Below are 24,061 nucleotides of genomic sequence, written 5' to 3'. Positions count from 1 at the left end.
CGTGGTTTACATCATCACACTGTGATTCAGCTGACTGCACAAAGCCACAGAACAACAGCACAATGCATACAATAGTTCAATAAACAAGGAATCATTATTGAGTGACTTACATTTTATATGTATTTTGATTCTTAGGTTGGTATGCAGTCATTTCCATTGAGATATTTTACTAGAGCACAGCAGCATTTCAATGGGTCTTGTGCAACAGTAAAAAGGTCCAGCTATACCCCTGCCTATTGAACGATTCAGTTGATTCACTGACTCACTCATAATCACACTTGTTTTGTACCTGAATGTATTGTTTTTTTTAACAAATCTATTGAAAAATGGTTCAGTGACTCACTTACTTGTTGCTACGCCGCCTACTGGTGCAGTGTTACCTGCATAAAGAGTCAACGGAAACTCAGTGCACTTCCATAATGTACTTAAAGTGCACTATTTTCACACACTAATTTTGTACTTAATGTACTATATAGTATAAAAAAATATTCTTTAGTACTTAAGATAATCTCAAGAACATCTAAGTGTACTCAAATGTGCTATTTTGGGACACCATGAATATGAACTAAAATGTGCTTTTAGCATATTATCTCTGCGTTTAAAAAATGTATTTAGATACCACTTATAATACACTTGAACCCACTAGTGTATGAAGGATGGGTTCAAGTGTACTACAAGTGGTAATGAGCACATTTGAGTGCACTAGGTGTTCTTAAGATTATTTTAGGAAGTACAAAAGAATAATTTTTAGTATGTTAAGTACGAAATGAGTGCATGAAAACAAAGCACTTTAAGTACCTTATGGAAGTGCACTTTTTGTTCTCCTGGGAATCCCCAATAATACTGACAGTCTGTCTGTAATTTTTATTTTATTTTTTATGTGTATTAAATTTCACAATGTTTATGTTTTTTGTTTGTTTGTTTGTTTCTTACCGTTTTTAATTTCCAGTGATATCGCTGCCTTGATTGCACAGCTAGTGTTTAAACTGAACTGAGCTGGGCGATGACATCACTGAATTCAATGATGAAATGAAATGAAATGAATAATGCCCTTTTGCATTATTGACACACTATTTTCTTTATTATTTGTTTCTATACACTTTATTTTATTTGCTTTCACACAATCTGTATTGTTAAAAGCGCTATATAAATTAAGGCGACTTGACTTTTATTAGCCTAATTCTTTTCATTGCAATTATAGTCTAATATTGACAAAAGAAAACAATCATTCAAATGATTCCTTCCTCATTCTTGGAAAGATCAAGTCTGCTGCTGCTTAGCAGGGATGAGTCTGGTTAGGACGTGGATAGCAGACCTCTTTGGTAAACTACATTGTAAGAAAACAAAAATCAGTAGAAAAACAGATAATGTTCTAGCAGATAGAGATGTTGGTGGTTGAGGGGTGTAGGTTCACACAGATATTCCAGTCTAATTAAACAATACTTCCTTCCTAATTCATGGAAAGTTACAAACAGGGTGCCCTAAGTCAAGGCATCTCTCCATAAGGTTTAAGGACAGTGCTTCCGAGAAATCGCAATAAAAAGAGAAAAAAGAGAGGAAGCTGGAGTATTGAAACCTAAAATGAGAACTAAATCTGAGGGGAAACCCCGATCCTACAGTATTTAAATGAACTCCTGCAGTCCTTCAGTCATAATCTCACTGACCCAGACATAACACAAGCACAGTTCAACGACAACAAGAAGACAATGAAGACCACTGCAGCTTTTGTTCTTCTTGCCTGCCTGATGGCTGTAGGGGTGAAAGGTGAGTTTGAGCTCTGAGAATCGCAGATCAAGAGCATTCAGCAATCTTCAGAACACATGTTTATGGTAATGTTTTGCAGCTAATAGACTGAAATATATAATGTATAATAAAATATATGGCATTTCTCTTCCAGGACAGAACAGGTCTTCAAAGGGCAGGTGCTTCTGTGCAGACAAAGGTGCAAACATGGTTTTAGTGAAGAACATTGAGAAGGTTGAAATCATCCCTCCAAGTCCATCTTGTCGCAAACATGAGATTATGTAAGCATAGCCTACATTTGTATACATTCATTTATTTTCATTTTCAATTAATTTATCAACTGTAAAACAATTTCAAAGTAAGATTCGGCTCATTGCTTTTGCTCTTTCATAGTGTCACTCTGAAGAACGGAGCAGGATGGAAATGCATGAATCCAGAGTCAAAATTCACTCAAAATGTCATCATAAAGGCTCTTGAAAAGAGGTGAGAATATCTTTATATTTAATCATGCTTCACATACTTATTCAAAGCAAAGATGTAGATTTGTGGCAGAGAGAAAAAAGCAAGAATTAATTAATTGGAAATTGAATTAAATGCAAAATATTTCTGATCTTCACAGGAGCCAGAAGACACACAGTACAACTGCTTCTGTGCCACTGAAGAGCACCATGACATCATCATCAGCGCCAACATCCTTCAAATGACTTCATAGACTTCAGATGAATTAATATTCTGCCTCATAAGTTGGAGTTCAATTTAGAAAAAGAAAAAAAAAAAAACTTTAAAACTAAAAATATTTCCTATGTCTAAGCTGATTAAATTATTTTTATCTGACCACTGGGTTGTTTTCACAAATGTGTCATATGTACAGTCTTTTTATAATTTGCTTTATGATTGTATTTTCATTGTCCACAAAGTTGTGTTAAATAAAGCTTTTATATCCGTAAAATATGTTTTCTGATCTATTAAGCAGCACAACCGTTTCCAACACTGATAATAAATCAGCATATTAAAATGATTGCTGAATGATCATGTGACACTGAAGACAGGAGAAATGGCTGATCAAAATCCAGCTTAGCATCACATGAAGAAATTATATTTTATTAAAACAGAAAACAGTTATTTTAAATTTTAATATTTCACAATATTGTTTTTTTTTCTGTATTAGTGAGTAAGTACGGAAGTTCTAAGCGGCCATGCATTATTTTTTTTCCCATCTTGTTTTCTCGTGATCACGACTTAATTCAAAACATAGTAAGAATTGTGCGATGCATTTCACGATCACATAGTGTACATTATTGTGTGAGAAATAAAGAGAAGATCATTTTGATACCAAGAAGGTAATCTCCAAATGATATTACAGAAGAGATACACTCATACACTGGAAAATAGGCATTTAACGTCTAACTAATACAAGAAAAGGGTTTTAACTAAGTTAATATAACAGGGGAATATACATGCAACACATGCATATAGCAGAGACATTTATAACTGCTTAATTATGGCCTAAATAGAGAAAATGTCTTTAGGTGTGTGTGTGACGTGTATTGGAAATTGTGAAGACAGACAACTAGTCTGGTCCCTGGCACAGGGGGTCACCCCCCCTTCTGTGGAATGTGTTTGAAGCTTGATACAGACGATCTGTTTAGCATCCTTTTGATAGTGATAAAGACCATCTGCAATTTAGTACCAATATAAATGTAAACGTTGAGGCCAGGTCAGTAATTTATATGCAAATGTCAAAAGGCTAAAAGGGTTTTTTCTTTTAAAACAAAGTGTAATCAGCCATCACTGATCCTAGACAGACGTTACACATGATTGGTTGGTGTTACAGTTTTTTCTGATGGCTTAAGCACATTTTTTGTAACTATTGGCTATTTTTGCAAAACTCTACACACAAATAAGAAAACCCTTCACCAAATCAGCAAAACATTGTAGTTTTCTTGCAAAAGCTAATAAACCTTGCTTAACTCTTCAAACCTTCGTAAAAATGGTATTTTCGTATCAAACAGTTAACACAAGCCATCACATTACAGTTTTTCTCGATTGCTAACACACAATTCATGAAACAATTCACCATTTTCTCACAACTATAAACACAATCTCAAAATTACACACCAACTTGTGTAAACTTCAAACTTCCAGGGCAAAATCAAATAGTTTAGTCAAAAACATATTCTTTTTTGTCAGACTCAAACTTTGGCCTCAGATGATACACAAACCTGTCAAATACTCAGACTACGTTCCTGTCTAGAGAATACTAGTGAGATCAATTCAAAACACTGTTACAAAAACCTCCTTTTGGGAAACAGGAATCCTTTTGCTAGTCAATGTCTGTTACAGTATACAGCATAAATAGAGCGGTGCAGATACAGTAAAATTCAGCAATAAACTTTAAGAAAAGTTGACTTTCATTACACGACTGTAAAGATATCTTATAGTAGATGAAAAGCACTAGAAGAGAAAAGTTCAAAGACCAAACAACTGAATATACAGTAAACACACACTGGACTATACTGTCAGTTACTGTGAATGAATGAATAAATAAATAAATATATATATATACAGTAGGGCAAATAAGTATTTAGTCAGCTACCAATTGTGCAAGTTCTCCCACTTAAAAAGATGAGAGAGGCCTGTAATTTTCATCATAGGTATACCTCAACTATGAGAGACAAAATGAGAAAAAAAATCCAGAAAATCACATTGTAGGATTTTTAAAGAATTTATTTGCAAATTATGGTGGAAAATAAGTATTTGGTCAATAACAAAATTTCATCTCAATACTTTGTTATATACCCTTTGTTGGAAATGACAGAGGTCAAACGTTTTCTGTAAGTCTTCACACACTGTTGCTGGTATTTTGGCCCATTCCTCCATGCAGATCTCCTCTAGAGCAGTAATGTATACAATTTTGTTTCTGGTGTCCTTTGACAGCTCTTTGGTCTTGGCCATGGTGGAGTTTGGAGTTGAACTGTTTGAGGTTGTGGACAGGTGTCTTTTATACTAATAACGAGTTCAAACAGATGCCATTAATACAGGTAACGAGTGGAGGACAGAGGAGCCTCTTAAAGAAGAAGTTACAGGTCTGTGAGAGCCAGAAATCTTGCTTGTTTGTAGGTGACCAAATACTTATTTTACCGAGGAATTTACCAATTCATTCTTTAAAAATCCTACAATGTGATTTTCTGGATTTTTTTTCTCATTTTGTCTCTCATAGTTGAGGTATACCTATGATGAAAATTACAGGCCTCTCTCATCTTTTTAAGTGGGAGAACTTGCACAATTGGTGGCTGACTAAATACTTTCCCCCCCCCACTGTATATATATAAATACATTCATTCATTCATTCATTCATTCAGCATCCTCAGCCAAATTGCATTACAGTATTGGTAGTATCCTTATTTGTTATAGCGGTTTCTTAGTCTTCTGAAAAAAGACTTCTCTGCCTCCCCTCGACAGTCGTCTCTCAGTTCTGCAAAAATAGAGTAGATGTAAGGACTACTTGGCTACAAATCATTTCAACAGTAATAAATTTGAGGGTGTACAACATGTGCTACATTATTTACTGTACATAGAATAATGAAAGTTCTCTCATCTGAAGTACTGCTGCTATGTGCTGTAATTATATTGTATGTGTCAGTAGTATTGAAACCTTGTAGATGAGCCTGTAGGCCATCTTCCCTCACGGTCAGTCCATGCAGAAGAACATGCTCAACTATAGTGCTTTGTATTTCATCAGGAACAAACGACCTTTGACCTCATCCCCTTAATTTTTTCTTATCTCCTCCTATTCCTCTTTGTCTCCCACTACCAGGATTCATTTTCCAAAACACATAATCACTTGTGCTCCTGTGCATATCATCCTGAGATTCTGACCTGTGTGTCATCAGTTTTGCTACTGAATGTTCACACATGGATAAACATGTGCTGTTTGTGTTCATTTTTTGATGCTTGAGTTAATTATATTGTGTGTTTGTGTTTTCTAAATGAGAACATGGGTAAACCTGTGCAAAATGATGGCGTTTTTGTGTAGAGTTTTGCAGAAAACACTGAGCAAATTGGAACGTGTGTGCAAACAAGTGAAATGTGTTAAAAGTTTTGAGAAACATGTCTTTGTTTTGAGAACTGTATGAATGGTTTGGAAAACTGGGCCAAATGAATCAGTTATAGTGTGTTAGCAATCGAGAAAAACTGTAATAAGCAGCCCTATGGAAACTAACATTGTCCCATATGATGACGTATCTGGTCTGCTCTGGTCTCTGAACATTAGTGAGCATGTCATGTAAGGTGTCCAGGAATGTAATAATGTGTGCAGTGTTATATGGGCCCAGGGTTGCATGATGGTGAACAACACCATTTTGACTTATAGCTGCACACATAGTTATGTTACCACCACGTTGTCCTGGGACATTGATTATGTACGGAGTCCAATATTGTTCCTGCCACGTCTCCTTGTCTTAGTGAGGTTAAAACCAGCCTCATCCACAAAAAACTGCTCATGACCCATGGCATCTGCCTCTAGCTTCCATCACTCTCTAGACAAGACAAAACAAATTCAGCACAGCAGGCCCATGCACAGCACTACAGTATGCAGTTCCAGATTCAGTACCAATGATACTATAGCTTACCTGCACATAGTCATATCGCAGCTGTTTTACACGTTCACTGTTTCTTTCAAAAGGTACTCTGTAGATTTGTTTCATTCGGATTCTGTTGCGGGCAAGTACACGACCTAATACAGAAATGCTCAAATTGTGTATGTTTTGGAAGGTGGTCTCATCCTCAATTATGCGCTGCTGAATTTCTCGTAGCCTTATGGAATTATTTGCAATCACCATATTGACTATATGGGTTTCTTGTTCTGCAGTGAACATTCTTCCTCTGCCCCCAGCATCTGGTCGTCTAGCAATTCTGTAAAGTAACAATTTCAGTATTTTTACATCTATGGTATTGTTGTGTTTCTCATTAGAATATGGCAGTGCTACAAATCTTAGTGCAAAGTGACTGTACTAACCGATTCTCATTTCGAAATGTTCTTATGATGCTACAGTGTAGCGGCTCAAGTTAGGCTGAACCCGTTGGCCAGCTTCCCTCAGGGTCATTCCATGGTTGATTACATGGTCCACTATTGTAGCTCTGATGTCATCAGTAATTCTATTTCTTACTCTTCTTACCCTTCCTCTTCCCCTCCTCGTCCTCCACTTGCTCCTCCTTGTCCTCTTCCTCTAACTTCACCTCCTTGTCCTTGTCGTCCTCTTCCTCCTCCTCTTCCTCCTACTTCTTCACCTCCACGTCTTCTTCCTCCTACTTCTTCTTCACCTCCATGTCCTCTTCCTCAGCCTCCTCTAATTCTCACTCTTCTCACTCTTCCTGCTCCCTCCATTGTACTCCACACGGACAGCTTACCTGTAGCTTATTTATAGTGCTTAGGCTGATTGCAAAGTTAACTAATTATCTAAAACAGTTTTCACATGTGACAGTGTGCCAGACAGTTGGCAAAATAGTGTAAATAATAGCCATAAATGTGTATAGTTTTGCTAGGAGTGTGTTGATCATTTGGAAATTGAGTGTAAAGCAGTGAGTTGTGTTTACAGTTCTGCAAAAAGAGTGCTGTGCAGTGGATTGTACCTACAGTTTTGCAAAGTGTGTGTTACAAAATTGCAAACTGAGTGCAAAGCAGTGTTTGTGCTTTTAGTTTTGCAAACTCAGTGAGTGGTTTTGCTATAAGTATTAATAGTTTTAGAAATTGTGCTATAAGAATCACAGTTAGGGTTTAAACATTCAGAAAAAACTGTAAGTAAAGCAATGAGTGTTTGCACATGTGAGGAGTTAGTGTGAGACACTGATGAATTAGTGTGGCATTTTGATTGGTTATGTTTGAAAAAGGAAATCAAGATACTTCCTGTTAGATTTTTGTGTGTTACATAGAGAATTGTGTATATTGTGTTTTGCAAAAAGACTTTTATGAAATTGAAAATTGAGTGAAAGGCTGAGAATTAGTGTATGGTTTTGCAAATTTGTTGTGTGGTTCTGGTGTTTGAGTGTCAGGTTTCAGAAATTGTGTGACAAGTATTTTGTGTGTAAGTAGTTGAAAAAAACTGTGATACTTTTTTAGGATTCTTTGATGAGTGAATAAAAACATTTGATCAATTTAACACATCCTTGGCGAATAAAATTTTTTACTTAAAAAAAAAAATAAAAACGGTAGTGTATATATTGTTACAAAAGATTTATATTTTGCCATTTTGCCAACAAAGATCCTAATTAAAAACCTTACTGAACTTCTGAATGGCAGTGTATGTATAGGTAGACGTATAGGTGGATAGATAGATAGATAGATAGATAGATAGATAGATAGATAGATAGATAGATAGATAGATAGAGCGAGCATATGGGGTCTCGATGTCTGCTGTAATGATGCAATGAAAGACGTTTAAGGCTTTTTTATAACAGTTTCTTCTGATCACAGTTGGAAGTAGCTGCCTAGATTTTGTTTTAATTCATTATGTGGGATGGAAATGTAGCTTGAATGTCATTTTCAGTTGATTGATTTATCTAGTGCAGTGGCAATCTGCATTAGTTTGCACTGGCAAAAGTCTTTATACCATCAACTGAGACACTGTTTAAAAGAGTAGCAGTCTTTAAAACTTAACTGAGTTTTCACATCCCATACCTTGTGTTTTAGAAGCAAATGAGACTATTGCTTATTGTAAATGGATTATTATATGCATTTTCACTCAGAATGTCAGAATGCAAGAACTATTCTGAAAGAAGTCAGAAGACATATTTTACAGATATAAAAGCTTTATTTGACACATCTTTGTGGACAATAAAAATACAATCATAAAGCAAATTATAAAAAGACTGTACATATGACACATTTGTGAAAACAACCCAGTGGTCAGATAAAAAAATAATTTAATCAGCTTAGACATAGGAAATATTTTTAGCTTTAATTTTTTTTCTAAATTGAACTCCAACTTATGAGGCAGAATATTAATTCATCTGAAGTCTATGAAGTCATTTGAAGGATGTTGGCGCTGATGATGACGTCATGGTGCTCTTCAGTGGCACAGAAGCAGTTGTACTGTGTGTCTTCTGGCTCCTGTGAAGATCAGAAATATTTTGCATTTAATTCAATTTCCAATTAATTCTTGCTTTTTTTCTCTCTGCCACAAATCTACATCTTTGCATTGAATAAGTATGTGAAGCATGATTAAATATAAAGATATTCTCACCTCTTTTCAAGAGCCTTTATGATGACATTTTGAGTGAATTTTGACTCTGGATTCATGCATTTCCGTCCTGCTCCGTTCTTCAGAGTGACACTATGAAAGAGCAAAAAGCAATGAGCTGAATCTTACTTGGGTTTGTTTTACAGTTGACGAATTAATTGAAAATGAAAATAAATGAATGTTTACAAATGTAGGCTATGCTTACATAATCTCATGTTTGCGACAAGATGGACTTGGAGGGATGATTTCAACCTTCTCAATGTTCTTCACTAAAACCATGTTTGCACCTTTGTCTGCACAGAAGCACCTGCCCTTTGAAGACCTGTTCTGTCCTGGAAGAGAAATGCCATTTCATTAGAGTCTATTAGCTGCAGAACATCACCATAAACATATACATGTTCTGAAGATTGCTGAATGCTCTTGATCTGAGATTCTCAGAGCTCAAACTCACCTTTCACCCCTACAGCCATCAGGCAGGCAAGAAGAACAAAAGCTGCAGTGGTCTTCATTGTCTTCTTGTTGTCGTTGAACTGTGCTTGTGTTATGTCTGGGTCAGTGAGATTATGACTGAAGGACTGCAGGAGTTCATTTAAATACTGTAGGATCGGGGTTTCCCATCAGTTTTAGTTCTCTTTTTAGGTTTCAATACTCCAGCTTCCTCTCTTTTTTCTCTTTTATTGCGATTTCTCGGAAGCACTGTCCTTAAACCTTAGAGAAGCCTTGACTTAGGGCACCCTGTTTGTAACTTTCCATAAAATGATGAAGGAAATATTGCTTAATCGCATTTACATGTAGTCATTTAAAAAAAACAAAAACAAAAAAAAACAATCAAAGCCAACAAAAGAGCAACAACATGCAAGTGCTATGATAAGTCACGGTTAGCCTAACGCAGTACACGTATTAAGGTTTTTTTTAAATTTTTTTTAAAGAAACAAGTAGATAGAATAGAAAAAAGAAAGTTAGTGTTAGTTTTTCAAGAAAAGCTAGCAGTTAGAGAATAAATATGCAATTGATAGAGGGTCAAGTGTGTGTTTAAAAAAAAAAACAGATAGATAAAATAGAATTAGAATAGAGAGTGCTAGATTTAGAGGGTCAAATAAAGATGGAAGAGATGTGTTTTTAGCCGTTTCTTGAAGATGGTTAAGGATTCAGCTGCTCGGATTGAGTTGGGCAGGTCATTCCACCAGGTGGGAACAGTTAATGTAAAAGTCTGTGAAAGTGATTTTGTGCCTCTTTGGGATGGCACAATAATGCGTCGCTCACTTGCAGAACGCAAGCTTCTAGAGGGCACATAGGTCTGAAGTACTGAATTTAGGTAAAGGGGTGCAGAGCCAGAGGTGGTTTTGTAGGCAATCATTAATGCCTTGAATTTTATGCGAGCAGCTACTGGTAGCCAGTGCAAACTGATAGTCACGTCTAGACGGAACAAGAGCTTGAACAAGAAGTTGTGTTGCATGTTCCGAAAGAAAGGGCCTGATCTTCCTAATATTGTATAATGCAAATCTGCAGGACCGGGCAGTTTTAGCAATGTGGTCTGAGAAATTCATCTTATCATCAATCACAACTCCAAGGTTTCTGGCTGTTTTTGAAGGAGTTTTGGTTGATGAGCCTAACTGGAAAGTGAAATTGTGATGAAGTGATGGGTTTGCTGAAACTACAAGCAGTTCTGTCTTAGCTAGGTTGAGTTGAAGGTGATGGTCTTTCATCCACCAAGAAATGTCTGTTAGACATGCTGAAATGTGAGCAGCTATCGTCGGATCATCAGGATGGAATGAGAGGTAGAGTTGTGTGTCATCAGCATAGCAGTGAAATGAAAAGCCATGTTTCTGAATGACAGAAACTAGTGATGCCATGTAGACAGAGAAGAGAAGTGGTCCAGTCCAAGAACTGAGCCCTGAGGCACCCCAGTAGCTAGATGTTGCAACTTGAATACTTGACCTCTCCAAGATACCTTAAAGGACCTATCTGAGAGGTAAGACTCAAACCACTGAAGTGCGGTTCCTGTTATGCCCTTTCTCAATAGGGTTGACAGGAGTATCTGGTGGTTGACCTTATCAAAAGCAGCGGACAGATCCAGCAAGATAAGTAATGAAGACTTGGAAGCCGCTCTTGCAAGTCTTAGGGCTTCAACAATTGAGAGCAAGGCAGTTTCGGTCAAATGTCCACTTCTGAAGCCAGATTGGTTGCTGTCCAGGAGGTTGTTCTGTGTGAGAAAGGCAGAGACTTCGTTCAAGCGTTTTTGCTATGAAAGGTAGAAGGGAAACTGTCTATAGTTCCCTAAAAGAGTTGGGTTAAGAGTGGGTTTCTTTAGAAGTGGGGTTATACGAGCCTGTTTTAAAGCCCGGTACACACCAAGCCGACTTCAAAGAACTAGCGGCGACGAAACAAAAAAGCGTCGGACAAGAAAGCTGCATGTGAACACACCGCACAGACTTCAGCCGACTGCAAAGTAAACACTGAACTGAGTGAGAGGAGTTCTATATCAGCAGCTATCAATAGTAAATATTCGTTATTCAAACGGAGAAACCGAAACAAAGATATACAAGATAAATGCAGATATACGAAACGTAAACGAAGCAGCGCTTACTTACCATTTTGAATATCAGTAACGTTGATAACTTTCATTATTTTAAGCAGCTCATGTTGTCCAATATGCGAAAACATTCGCATATTGGAATGCTTGGGCAAGATCATGTCACATCAAAAAACAGCCTTTTGTCTGTGCCGCCTTCATTTACTTGCCCGTTTTAATCACTTTCGCTTTAATTCTCCTGCACGGACTCGTTTGCTAAATTGAACATCCAATCAGAGTTCTCTCTCTCACCGACAATCCGCGACAGCCCGACAGCAAACTACCGCCAACGTGAGCCTGACGAGAGCCGACGAGTGGAACACACCAAACAAACTAGCCCGACGGATGCTCCCCGGCGGCCTGATGTTGGCCGACGGCTGACCGTCGGCTTGGTGTGTACAGGGCTTAAATGCTGAGGGAAAAACTCCAGTGTGAAGGGATGTGTTAATGTTGTGAGTGAGGGCAGGTACAGGAGAAATGGCTTGAAGAAACATTGAAAGTGAAAAACTCTTGGTGCATTTCAGTTATTTTCAAAACATTTTAATTGATTGAACTTGATGGCTTTTACTGTCTGCATGACAATCTGTTGTATACATGTGTATAAATTAAGAAAATGAACCTGAACCTCTTTATTAAAACAATCTTTTCAATAATTTTAATGATAATGACCTATTGTTTTAAAGAAATCTGTGAAGATAAAATACAGATACAGTACACAGTGACAGGCACCCAAGTAACAACCAACAATTTCTGTGCATTCAGTCTGACTGAATTCTGCTGATTTAGTAGTTTATAGCTACAGTGTGAAGTTGTAATTTAATTTAAGGCTGATTACCAGTTGGATGTAAATGTGGTACTAGCCTTTACTGAAATCAGCTTTCTCGATAGTCAAGTTTTATATCATTCTTAATCACCCACTCCCCTCAACCACCAAAACCCATTTCTGCTAGGTAGGATAATATACATTTTTCTACAGATTTTTTTTTCTTGCTGTGTTTTCCCAAAGAGGTCTGTCATCCAAGTCTTAACCAGACTCAACCCTGCTTAGTGTCAGGGTATTAGCTGCTGGTCATCATTAAAGGACATTTTCAATGTAGTAACCCAAATATTACAGATTTAACACCACAGTAACACTACAGGATCTACTGCTACAACTTAAATAAATGCATGATTGCAAATTTGAAAAAAACAAAAACAAAATTAATGCTTAAACCTTTATGTAAAGTTTTGTTACCTAATATAAATATATATATATATATATATATATATATATATATATATATATTGCATCTGTTTAATACTGTGTGTAAATTCTGTCAACTGATGTGATTTTATGTGTGTTTTTTTTTTTTACATGTTAAATACTGTTATGTTCTACATTTAAAGAAGGTTTCTGTTATGTTATAGTTTTTGTGGTTACCATTTCTACCAGTGAATATTTTACTTCATTAAATGTACTTGCTAATTAAGTTATATTAAGCATGTCATATTCTATAGCCAAAGGTTTTTTTTTTTTTTTTTTAGCGAGTTGATCAAATTTACAAATATTTACCTTTACCTATTTAACGCAAGTTCTGTTACAGTCATTTTTGGTCTGTGTAATTAAAAAAATAATAATGATCCATTTCCATCATCACAAAGTGTGGCTGGGATCTTTTGGTTTTGCTGGTGTGCTTGTGGATGTTTAATGTATTTATGAAGACATTAAGAAACCACAAACAAGGATGTGGGACAAAACGTGTATTTTCTGTGGAAGATGGTCAGTTGTTTTCACTACCTCTTTATTTTCAGGCCAGTCTAAACAATATTTGTTACATTTGATGGTAAAAAGATGATGACATATATTGGCTAATAATGTGAGTTATTTGTCCATAAATTATTTTATAGTTATTCTCTAACCACTCCTGGGTCGTGTTTTTCTAATGAGACTTATTTGGTGAGACAGGTAAGTTTGAGGATAAACTGGCATAAACCAAACCTTTAGGAAAAGTTTCTTGTCAAAATGGGTTTTGCCATATATTTGTATGGTATGTTCAACACTTAACATAAAGCAAGTAATGTTTGTTTGCAGATTATTAAATATTTCAGTGATGAAAATATTCTAATGATGAAATTAAGTGACTAATCAGAGTACCAATGTTGAACAAACAAATAGTTTAAGACATACTGTAAACAAACTGCAAATCAGGTCATTAGACAAAACTTCTCATTTCACTGGAATGTGTTTTCATGTGTTTTCACTACCCTTTTCTTTATATAGGATCTTAATCAGACATTGTGTTGAAGTCTAAGCTAATGACTTGGCACAATCATGCTGACGAAAAGCAAAACTGAAACTGAAAAAACAAGAAAACTTTTTGTGAAATCTGGAAATGTCACTTCAACATATTTTTGCTACATGCTACATGCTACATATTTTTTTAAAAATAGAGTGATTATGCATGCACAATGCATGGTGGTGTTATCAGTTAACATCAGTAAAGCATGGAGTGCCGCAAGGATCTGTCTTAGGCCCTCTGCTGTATTTTCAATATACATATACAGCGGTCTTCTTGCTAGGCTGAAGAGTTGTGGGTTTTCGTCGGTATGGTTGCACCGAGTTCGGCCTGGAGGCTGCACGCTGTTTGGTCGCCGTGGCGCGTCGGAGCTGCGGCCTGTCGGTCTCATTCCACTTCTTCCGGCTACAAAGGCCCCTTTTCGCCGATCAGCAAGACATCGTTATGTCAAGAGGGAGGTAGATTTTCGGAACCTCCGGACCTTGGAATACGTTAAATCAGCGGATTCACTCATGGTTATTGGCCCGCAGCAGGTGAAATTGGCGATGGTAAATGCAAGATCCATCAGTAACAAATCGTTCATTTTAAATGACTTTTTTATATCTCAAGATCTGGACTTCTTATTTTTGACAGAAACGTGGCTCAACGCTGGTGAGTTGGATACATTAGCAGAGTTAACACCAGAGGACTGTGATTATTTCAATTCTCCGAGATTAGCGGGTCGAGGTGGAGGCTTGGCCACTGTTTTTAAAAAAGGTTTTAAATGTAGGCTAGTTCCTCTCGCTCAGCATTATTCTACATTTGAGCTGCAGATATTAACAATTCATTTATCCAGTTCTGTGACTTGTGTCCTTATTTATAGACCTCCAAAATATAATAAGGACTTTATTCACGAGTTCGGGACTTTTCTGTCTAATATAGTTCCTACTGTGGACAAATTACTGATCTTGGGTGATTTTAATATACATGTGTGTTGCCCTACTCATTATCTGGTGAAGGAGTTTATGCAACTCATTGATTCTTTTGACCTTGTCCAACATATTAATGGACCTACTCATACACAAGGACATACTATTGATCTTGTCTTATCTTTTGGACTTCCAGTATGTAACTTCAGTATTACTGAAAGTTGTTTGTCTGATCATATGCCGGTTATGTTTAATATATTACTCTCGTACTCCCTTTCAAGTGAGCAGCATGATGTGTATTACGCCCGAGTATTAACTTCCTCAACTGCAGAGGAATTTTCCGATGCATATTTAGAGTCCACAGCTAGAACAGTGTTAGAAGCGCCATCTAATAGCCACAATACTGAGGATCTAACTGTGTTGTTTAATGAGACTTGTACAAATATTTTAGATCTACTTGCACCACTAAAACCAAAAGTTTTTAAATCGAGCTCACACCCTTGGTTCAACCATCATACCCGTGCACTTAGGCGGGAGTGCCGTAAAGCAGAACGTAAATGGAGATCGGATAGGTTACAGGTTTCCAAGGAGATTTTTAAGAACTGCATGTCGGCCTATCAGTGTGCTGTTAAAACAGCTAAAATTGAATATTTCTCAGATTTAATCTCTAAAAATCCTCATGATCCTAAAGTGTTGTTTAACTCATTTGATAAAGTGGTTAATCCCAGGAAATCATCTTTTCCTGACGTTAACCCTGAGTTATGCACAAAGTTTTTGGATTTTTTTAGGAGTAAGATTGAGGTTTTATATGAATCTATTCCGAGTATGTACGTTGCCTCCGAATCTTCCAATTCGGTGACTGTTAATGCTCAGTTAACGCATTTTTATCTAATTGATCTTGATAAATTGATAGAGTTAACTTTAAAATTAAAACCGTCCACCTCTCCAGTGGATTTTATGCCAACTCGTTTCTTTAGAGAGGTGTTAGGTGTGATTGGCCCAGCTGTTCTGACTATCATCAATAGCTCGCTGAGCTCTGGCATTGTTCCTTCTTATTTTAAGCACTCAGTGATTCGGCCATCCCTGAAGAAGCCTAATCTTGACTAGAGATGTTCCGATACCCTTTTTCCCTTCCCGATACCGATTCCGATACCTAGGCTCAGGGTATCGGCCGATACTGAGTACTGATCCGATACCTGGGTGTGTATCTGGTTATACAGCTGTATGTACTACTAGATCTGTATAGATACAATTATTTTATGGTGTGCTTCACCATAGATAGATAGATAGATAGATAGATAGTCTGGCGAGTAAACAAAAAAATATAATATATAATGTTTGGAAAATGGCATTCCATTTTTAAAATCTATTTAAATATCTAAAAGTACACTCTTAACATCAGTCAGTGAAGCATTATAAATGTATTATGATAATCGAGTATTATTTAATGATATAACTTTAGCAATTAGAATTGAAACTTGGTAACCATGAATACAGTCATTTTAACTGAACTGGTGGTGGTGCTTTTTTGGTCATTCAGTGTTTCTCTAAAAAATGGGGGGGGAACTATCAATAATACTGATAAGATAATAATCATACTATGAATTCTACTAAGAACAATATAAAACGCACTAAGGATTAACGAGCTGCTGGATTCATGAATATTAATCACGTTGTCTGCGTTCGCTTGAACTGATTTGCTGAAATCAAAACAGGGACGATTATAGGTGAGCGCCAGCCAATGAGATTGTCGTTTGCGCATTAGCTCCGCCTACTACCGGAGAACCCGGCAGTCCTTAAAAGATGAAGAATTCCAAAGGAACTCCGTTATTCTGACAGGAAAATACAACAAAGAATATCGTTTACATACCAAGCAGAATTGACGCTACATAAGACTCTCTCTCTCTCTCTTTGCATGTGAGGAAAAAAGCAAAGCGACGGCGAAAAGCAAAGCTCACACTAGAGCTTACGGTACGTCAAATACAGGTGCGCTGCGCATTCATTCAGATGAACTGAAAAATAGCCCAGATCGCTTGACGGAGAGTGAAACTCTGAAGCGCTTGGTCAGAGTGTTCAGCGGTGACAATATATCTGTGCTAAACTTATACATAGCCTCCAACTCACACACTGGCGAGTATAATCTGAGCATTTATTAGCCAGTGGCTAATATTATACACTATTTAGTCGCCCAGGGTGAAGATTTAGTCGCATATGCGAGTGATTTACTGGCAATGTGCTACCACGTTTGTATTTATTCTTTGCTGCTCTAAATAGTGGTTGCTTGTGCACAACTTCCTGTGTTTGCATTCTGAGCAGCGAAGAAGAATTGATTTCCGATTTGCAGCGTTAAGCAAAGCTAGCGGGCATAACTATAGATCTTGTTTAAGAATGGTATCGGATCGGTACATGGGTTCAAGTACTCGCCGATACCGATGCCAGATTTTTTTGTGGTATCGGTGGAATTTCCGATACTAGTATCGGAATCGGAACAACCCTAATCTTGACACATCTGATTTTAGTAATTTTCGACCTATTTCCACATTGCCTTTTCTGTCGAAAGTGTTGGAAAAGACTGTTTCTCTCCAATTGTCCGCATTTTTATCAGATCACCATATTCATGACCGTTTTCAATCAGGATTTAGGGCCCGCCATAGCACCGAAATGGCTCTTCTTAAAGTGTCAAATGACCTCTTGCTCACTTTGGATTCTGGTAACTCTGCTATTTTAATTTTGCTCGATTTAACTGCCGCATTTGATACAATCCACCATAGAATTTTGTTAGATCGTTTACAGCAGGAGGTTGGAATTAGTGGTAGTGCTTTACAGTGGTTTTCTTCTTATCTGTCTAATAGGTCTGTATCGGTTACAGTGGGTAATCATTCTTCTTCTGCAGTTCCTCTATCTTGTGGGCTCCCACAAGGGTCCATATTAAGTCCAATTCTGTTTTCTCTATATATGCTACCGTTGGGGAGTATTTTTAGGAAACATGGGATTGCATATCACTGTTACGCTGACGATACTCAGTTGTTTGTCCCATTACACTCAGTTGATAAGTCTTGTGCTACAATCGTCAAGTGCCTAGAGGATGTAAAATCCTGGATGGCTAAGAATTTTCTCCATTTAAATGAGAGTAAAACAGATGTGGTTGTTTTCGGTCCTCTTAGCTCTTCGACACTTATTTCTAGTTATTTGGGGCCTCTTTCTAGGAATATTCATCCATTTGCAAAAAACCTGGGTGTATTTTTTGACTCAGAGCTGAATTTTATCAAACAAGTTATTACTGTGGTGAAAACTAGTTTTTACTATTTAAGGTTAATTTCTAAGATTAAACCAATGCTCTCATTTAGAAATCTGGAGACAATCATCCATGCTTTTATATCGTCAAGATTGGATTATTGTAATGTTGTGTATTTAGGAATTTCTCAGTCTTTGATAAATCGATTACAGCTTGTCCAAAATGCGGCTGCTAGACTATTGACTGGTAGGAGAAAGAGGGATAGAATAACTCCAATTTTAGCATCCTTACATTGGTTACCTGTTAGATACCGGATTGATTTTAAGGCCTTAGTAATAATTTTCAAAATTTTAAATGGTCTCGCACCTTTGTATTTGTCAGATCTGGTTAATTTGCATAAACCTGTGAAAAACTTGCGATCTGCTGACAAACAATTGCTCCAGGTACCGCGGTCCCGACTTAAGCGAAAAGGGGATCGGGCCTTTTCGATTGCCGGTCCTCGTCTATGGAATAATCTACCTCTAGACATTCGGGTTGCCCCTCAGTGTCCGCTTAAAACGGGTTTGAAGAAGCATTTTATGTTATGGTGTTTGAATCCGACTTAGGAGAGACGTAATGTATGTTTCTTTTTAAGATGTTGTGTTTGTCATTGTTACGTGTTTGGTTTTGCTGGAATGCTTTGTACAGCACTTTGGGCTGCTCCAAAGGCAGTAGAAATGTGCTATATAAGAAAATAAACTAAACTAAACTAAACTAAACATGTTAGTAGTCTATATGGCATGGCTTATGACAAAAAGATTTATGACTTGACCTTTTGACCTTTCCCCCTCCCCCACATGGCCCACCCGCATAGCGACCACCCAGGTTGTGTTGACCTCTTGACCCGTTAATGAGATCCAGTTGTGCGGAAATCGGAGAAGCGTGAAATTCCAACGTCATCCGGGGATGAGATATGTTGTTTGTACAAGTGGAAAACCCATAAATGAGCTGTCAAGTATTGTTTTGAAGATTTTATGCTCATCCGGTGGGGGTTTGCCCATCTGTGGACCACGTGGCGGTTGCATTCTGAGGCCTGGTGTATTATGGACTCTCCCTCTATGGGAGATGTATGTAAAAGGATGAACAGAATAAACAATTTTAACAGGTCAGTTTTAAGACAAACATATATTCTGTTGGTTTTATAAAATGTAATTAAATAACACTCCTAATAGTGAATTGGAAATAAATTAAAACCCTCTTACATTTTAACAAGAGAAAAATAATTTCTCCTTTTGCAAGCATCACCATCCTTCGAATGAGAGGTTTACAAAAAAAAAATGTGTTTAGTTTAAGTTGGAAAAGTCCTCTCACGCTCTTTCTCTCTCTCTTGCTCTTTCTCTCTCTCTCTATATCTCTGGGATCCTTGAGAAAAAAGATATTGAATTTAAGGGTAAAAGCAGAATAAATAAACAATTTTAACAAGTCAGTTTTAAGACACAAGCCCACGCTCACACATATATTCTGTTGGTTGTATAAAAAGAATTTAAATAAAATAGGTAACATGACTAATAATGAGAAGGGATAAAAAAAATGTTTACTTTAACAAATAAAATGGTCTTACATTCTTCATGGAGAATCACGTCTTCATGGTATACCAGTCAGCCTCAAACGAACTGTTTACAAAAATTGTGTTTAGTTTAAACTTTAATTCTGTATCTCTCTCTCTCTCTCTCTCTCTCTCTCTCTCTCTCTCTCTCTCTGCAGAATGAGCATGCTTGTGCCTGTCTGTGTGTGTGTGTGCGCGTTTGTTTGTTTGTGTGTGAGCCGCAGGCCCCCACCGCTCATGCCATTTCTGTCCGCTGCGAGCGAGAAAGTTTTGCAAACATTTTAAAAATGAGATGTATAACATTGTTTTAATGTTTCCCTAATACGTCTGAAGTCCTTATATTTTAACTTATTTCACATCAAACGATTGTTTAAAAATTTCTTATATCTTCAAAATTGAATGTTTTAAACTAAAAGTAGTAACATTTCTAATAAAAAAATAAAAAAGGTTATTGCGACTTTTTATCTCAGAATTCTGAGAAAAGTAGTCAGAATTCTGAGATATAAACTCGCAATTCTGACTTTTTTTCTCAGAATTCTGAGATATAAAGTCGCAATTCTGAGATATAAAGTCGCAATTCTGAGATATAAACTCGCAATTGCGACTTTTTATCTCACAATTCTGACTTTTTTTCTTGCAATTGCGAGTTTATATCTCACAACTCTGACTTTCTCTCACAATAGGAAACTCCGTGTAAGGCTTTGCAGTGCTTTGTTCAATTTGCACTATCAAAATGAACTAGATAAATGCTGCGTCCGAATATGATTGTTGAACAAACATACAAATGACTAATTATTCTCCATTTCCGTGTTCTGCGCTCGCGGTTGGACAGTACCATTACCGCCGGGCAGGGACCGGGAGGGGGGACGGCACGCACAGCTTTCAGACACAATATTCTTCATTTCTTTATATTTCTGAGTTTGAGGCAGCTTCTATCGCGTTATTTTAACAACAGCTGTCAAGTAAAGAGCGTATTATTGTAACATGAGAGTGAATATATGAATGCACGGAGGTGGATTTCCTTCACTCTCGCATAAAACGCGCTTTCATCTCTATGATCTTGCTCTAGCATTATCTTATCTCCTGTATTTAATGTTGTAAGATATCGACCAAGCAAGGCATCTCCGATGAAAATTGTAAATAAAGAAAAGAAAGTCAGAGTTGTGAGATATAAACTCGCAATTGCGAGAAAAAAGTCAGAATTGCGAGATAAAAAGTCGCAATTGCGAGTTTATATCTCAGAATTGCGACTTTATATCTCAGAATTGCGACTTTATATCTCAGAATTGCGACTTTATATCTCAGAATTGCGAGTTTATATCTCAGAATTGCGACTTTATATCTCAGAATTGCGAGTTTATATCTCAGAATTGCGACTTTATATCTCAGAATTCTGAGAAAAAGTCAGAATTGCGAGTTTATAACTCAGAATTGCAGTTTATATCTCAGAATTGCGACTTTATATCTCAGAATTCTGAGAAAAAAAGTCAGAATTGCGAGTTTATATCTCAGAATTGCGAGTTTATATCTCAGAATTGCGAGTTTATATCTCAGAATTGCGAGTTTATATCTCAGAATTGCGAGTTTATATCTCAGAATTGCGAGTTTATATCTCAGAATTGCGAGTTTATATCTCAGAATTGCGACTTTATATCTCAGAATTGCGACTTTATATCTCAGAATTGCGAGTTTATATCTCAGAATTGCGACTTTATATCTCAGAATTCTGAGAAAAAGTCAGAATTGCGAGTTTATATCTCAGAATTGCGAGTTTATATCTCACAATTCTGAGATATAAACTCGCAATTCTGACTTTTTTTCTCAGAATTCTGAGATATAAGACTAAGACTAAGACGTCATGGTTTGAAATCATGCATGGCACGGAAGGTTCCCCTGCTTAAACCAGCACATGTCCAGGCCCGACTTAAGTTTGCCAATGACCATTTGGATGATCCAGAGGAGTCATGGGAAAAAGTCATGTGGTCAGATGAGACCAAAATAGAACTTTTTGGTCATAATTCCACTAAACGTGTTTGGAGGAAGAAGAATGATGAGTACCATCCCAAGAACACCATCCCTACTGTGAAGCATGGGGGTGGTAGCATCATGCTTTGGGGGTGTTTTTCTGCACATGGGACAGGGCGACTGCACTGTATTAAGGAGAGGATGACCGGGGCCATGTATTGCGAGATTTTGGGGAACAACCTCCTTCCCTCAGTTAGAGCATTGAAGATGGGTCGAGGCTGGGTCTTCCAACATGACAATGACCAAGCACACAGCCAGGATAACCAAGGAGTGGCTCTGTAAGAAGCATATCAAGGTTCTGGCGTGGCCTAGCCAGTCTCCAGACCTAAACCCAATAGAGAATCTTTGGAGGGAGCTCAAACTCCGTGTTTCTCAGCGACAGGCCAGAAACCTGACTGATCTAGAGAAGATCTGTGTGGAGGAGTGAGCCAAAATCCCTCCTGCAGTGTGTGCAAACCTGGTGAAAAACTACAGGAAACGTTTGACCGCTGTAATTGCAAACAAAGGCTACTGTACCAAATATTAACATTGATTTTCTCAGGTGTTCAAATACTTATTTGCAGATGTATCATACAAATAAATAGTTAAAAATCATACATTGTGATTTCTGGATTTTTTTTTAGATTATGTCTCTCACAGTGGACATGCACCTACGATGACAATTTCAGACCCCTCCATGATTTCTAAGTGGGAGAACTTGCAAAATAGCAGGGTGTTCATATACTTATTTTCCTCACTGTATATATAAATACAAACACATGCATGTATATACTTAAGAAAAATGTTATGTTTATATATTAAATATATTTATATATAATATAAATTGTCAGAATATAAATATATGAATGTATATGCATGTAAATATTTTCTAAATATATACTGTATGTGTGTGTATTTATTTATACATAATAAATATACACAGTGCACATACATATATCACGCAAACAAAACTTTTATTTTGGATGCGATTAATCACGATTAATCATTTGACAGCCCTAATGTGTATATATATATATATATATATATATATATTATATTACTGTCAGGATTGTGGACTGTCTTGTGTGTGTGTTTTCTCCCCATGTGCTCAACGACCCACTTTCTGCCTCCCATTGATTGTGTTAATTTGATTCCAGGTGTGTCTCGTTCCTCCCTTATTATCCTGTGTTTAAAAGCCCTAGTCCTTTCAGTTCATGTTGGTCAGGTCTACTTGTGTTTGTTAAGCTCCTGTTGTGGGTGAGTCTAAGTGATTCCTTGATTAAAGTCTGTTTAATATTTCCTCGGTTCCCTTGTTCTCCTTACCACAGCGAATTGTGACAATTACGTTTTATAATTTTAAATTTATAATTACTACACAGCCAGTTGCATAAATTAACAAGCAGAAAATATTTACAGTTTATTTGTGTTCTAGGCAAACTCATGCAATGTGTTCAAACTGTCAGCTATAGCATCTGAGGATGTTCTTCATTTGCATTACAAAACAGCAGCTAATCCAGGTCTGGCACTAAGCACCTACTGCTGGGCTCTGTAAAGATTAGAAATGGTTAACTATATTATTTTAAATATTCTATATTGTTATATTCTATAATTTATTCATTTCAGAAATTGCCAATAGGTCAAACAACAAATGTTATTCATCTTTTCAAAAGCCCTCTTGATTAAATTCTGTGTGAAAGCACCTGCCTTTGTGAAACTTCTGCCCTGGAAGAAAGATGATACTTTATTAGCTGCAGAACAGTATGATAACAAACTAACATTTGTGCGAGATGCAGTTATATAATATTAAATTAGGTCTTAATTGGCAACACTCACTTTGTACTTCCATTGCATGCAGACAGGAAAGAAAAACAAAAACTGCTGCAGTCTTCATTTCATTTTTTTCTTTTTAAGTTTGACGATTGTCTAAGACTGTTATTGCCAGAGATGTTCAGCTACAGTGCATAGCTGTCAGAAGATCAGGGATTTACAGTGCGGAATCAGTTCCTGGTTTCACAAGCACAGCAGTTTTGATTTCCCATTTCTTTGAAATGCCTTTGTCTCGTGTCCTTTAGTGCAAAGGTTACTCTGGCCAATGAGGAAGAATTATAATTTGTTTTACAGCAATTTTGGAAGTTGGTGTAAATTCTTTCAAACACTCTTGGAAGCCCAAGATAAATGAAGGGATCAAATGTAAAATCCCTGGACAGGCGCTAAAGCATCTATTATACTGGCAATCATCCTTTATTATAATACTGTTTGGTCAGACAACAGCAAAAAATTAAATTCGTTCTACTCCATGTGCATGAATTATTAAAATGTTTAAACCTAAACACAATATTTTGGATGATGAAATGACCAATGTTGTGATGAAAATCAGTGACATCACGTCAAACGTGAACCCAACTTCTGTTTTCAGAGAAATCAGTTTTCACTACCTCTGTACATGAAATAGAGTCTTAATAAGAACCTCACACTTATGAAGGGGGGAAACATATTGCAA

At 36.9% G+C, this 24,061-nt stretch overlaps 2 protein-coding genes across 2 annotated transcripts; one reads left to right on the top strand and one right to left on the bottom strand.

Moving 5' to 3' along the window:
• Window positions 1-1,649: 1,649 nt before the first annotated feature.
• LOC131541349 (C-X-C motif chemokine 11-6-like) lies at window positions 1,650-2,692 on the top strand. Its single transcript, XM_058777037.1, has 4 exons — window positions 1,650-1,764; window positions 1,898-2,024; window positions 2,137-2,226; window positions 2,363-2,692. Exons 1-4 carry the CDS (start codon window positions 1,707-1,709, stop codon window positions 2,445-2,447), a joined length of 360 nt encoding a protein of 119 aa, XP_058633020.1. The 5' UTR covers window positions 1,650-1,706; the 3' UTR covers window positions 2,448-2,692.
• Window positions 2,693-8,538: 5,846 nt separating this feature from the next.
• Window positions 8,539-9,547, bottom strand: LOC131541311 (C-X-C motif chemokine 11-6-like). The gene is made up of 4 exons (XM_058776988.1): window positions 9,433-9,547; window positions 9,187-9,313; window positions 8,985-9,074; window positions 8,539-8,851 (listed from the first exon to the last, which is right to left on the bottom strand). The coding sequence occupies exons 1-4, from the start codon at window positions 9,488-9,490 to the stop codon at window positions 8,767-8,769; spliced, it is 360 nt and encodes a 119-aa protein (XP_058632971.1). The 5' UTR covers window positions 9,491-9,547; the 3' UTR covers window positions 8,539-8,766.
• Between the last annotated feature and the right edge of the window lie 14,514 nt (window positions 9,548-24,061).

This window comes from Onychostoma macrolepis, chromosome 05 (assembly GCF_012432095.1).
Source record: "Onychostoma macrolepis isolate SWU-2019 chromosome 05, ASM1243209v1, whole genome shotgun sequence".
Classification (NCBI taxonomy): Eukaryota; Metazoa; Chordata; class Actinopteri; order Cypriniformes; family Cyprinidae; genus Onychostoma; species Onychostoma macrolepis.
Note: the sequence above shows the minus strand (reverse complement) of the source record. Positions and strands in the feature narration are given on the sequence as shown.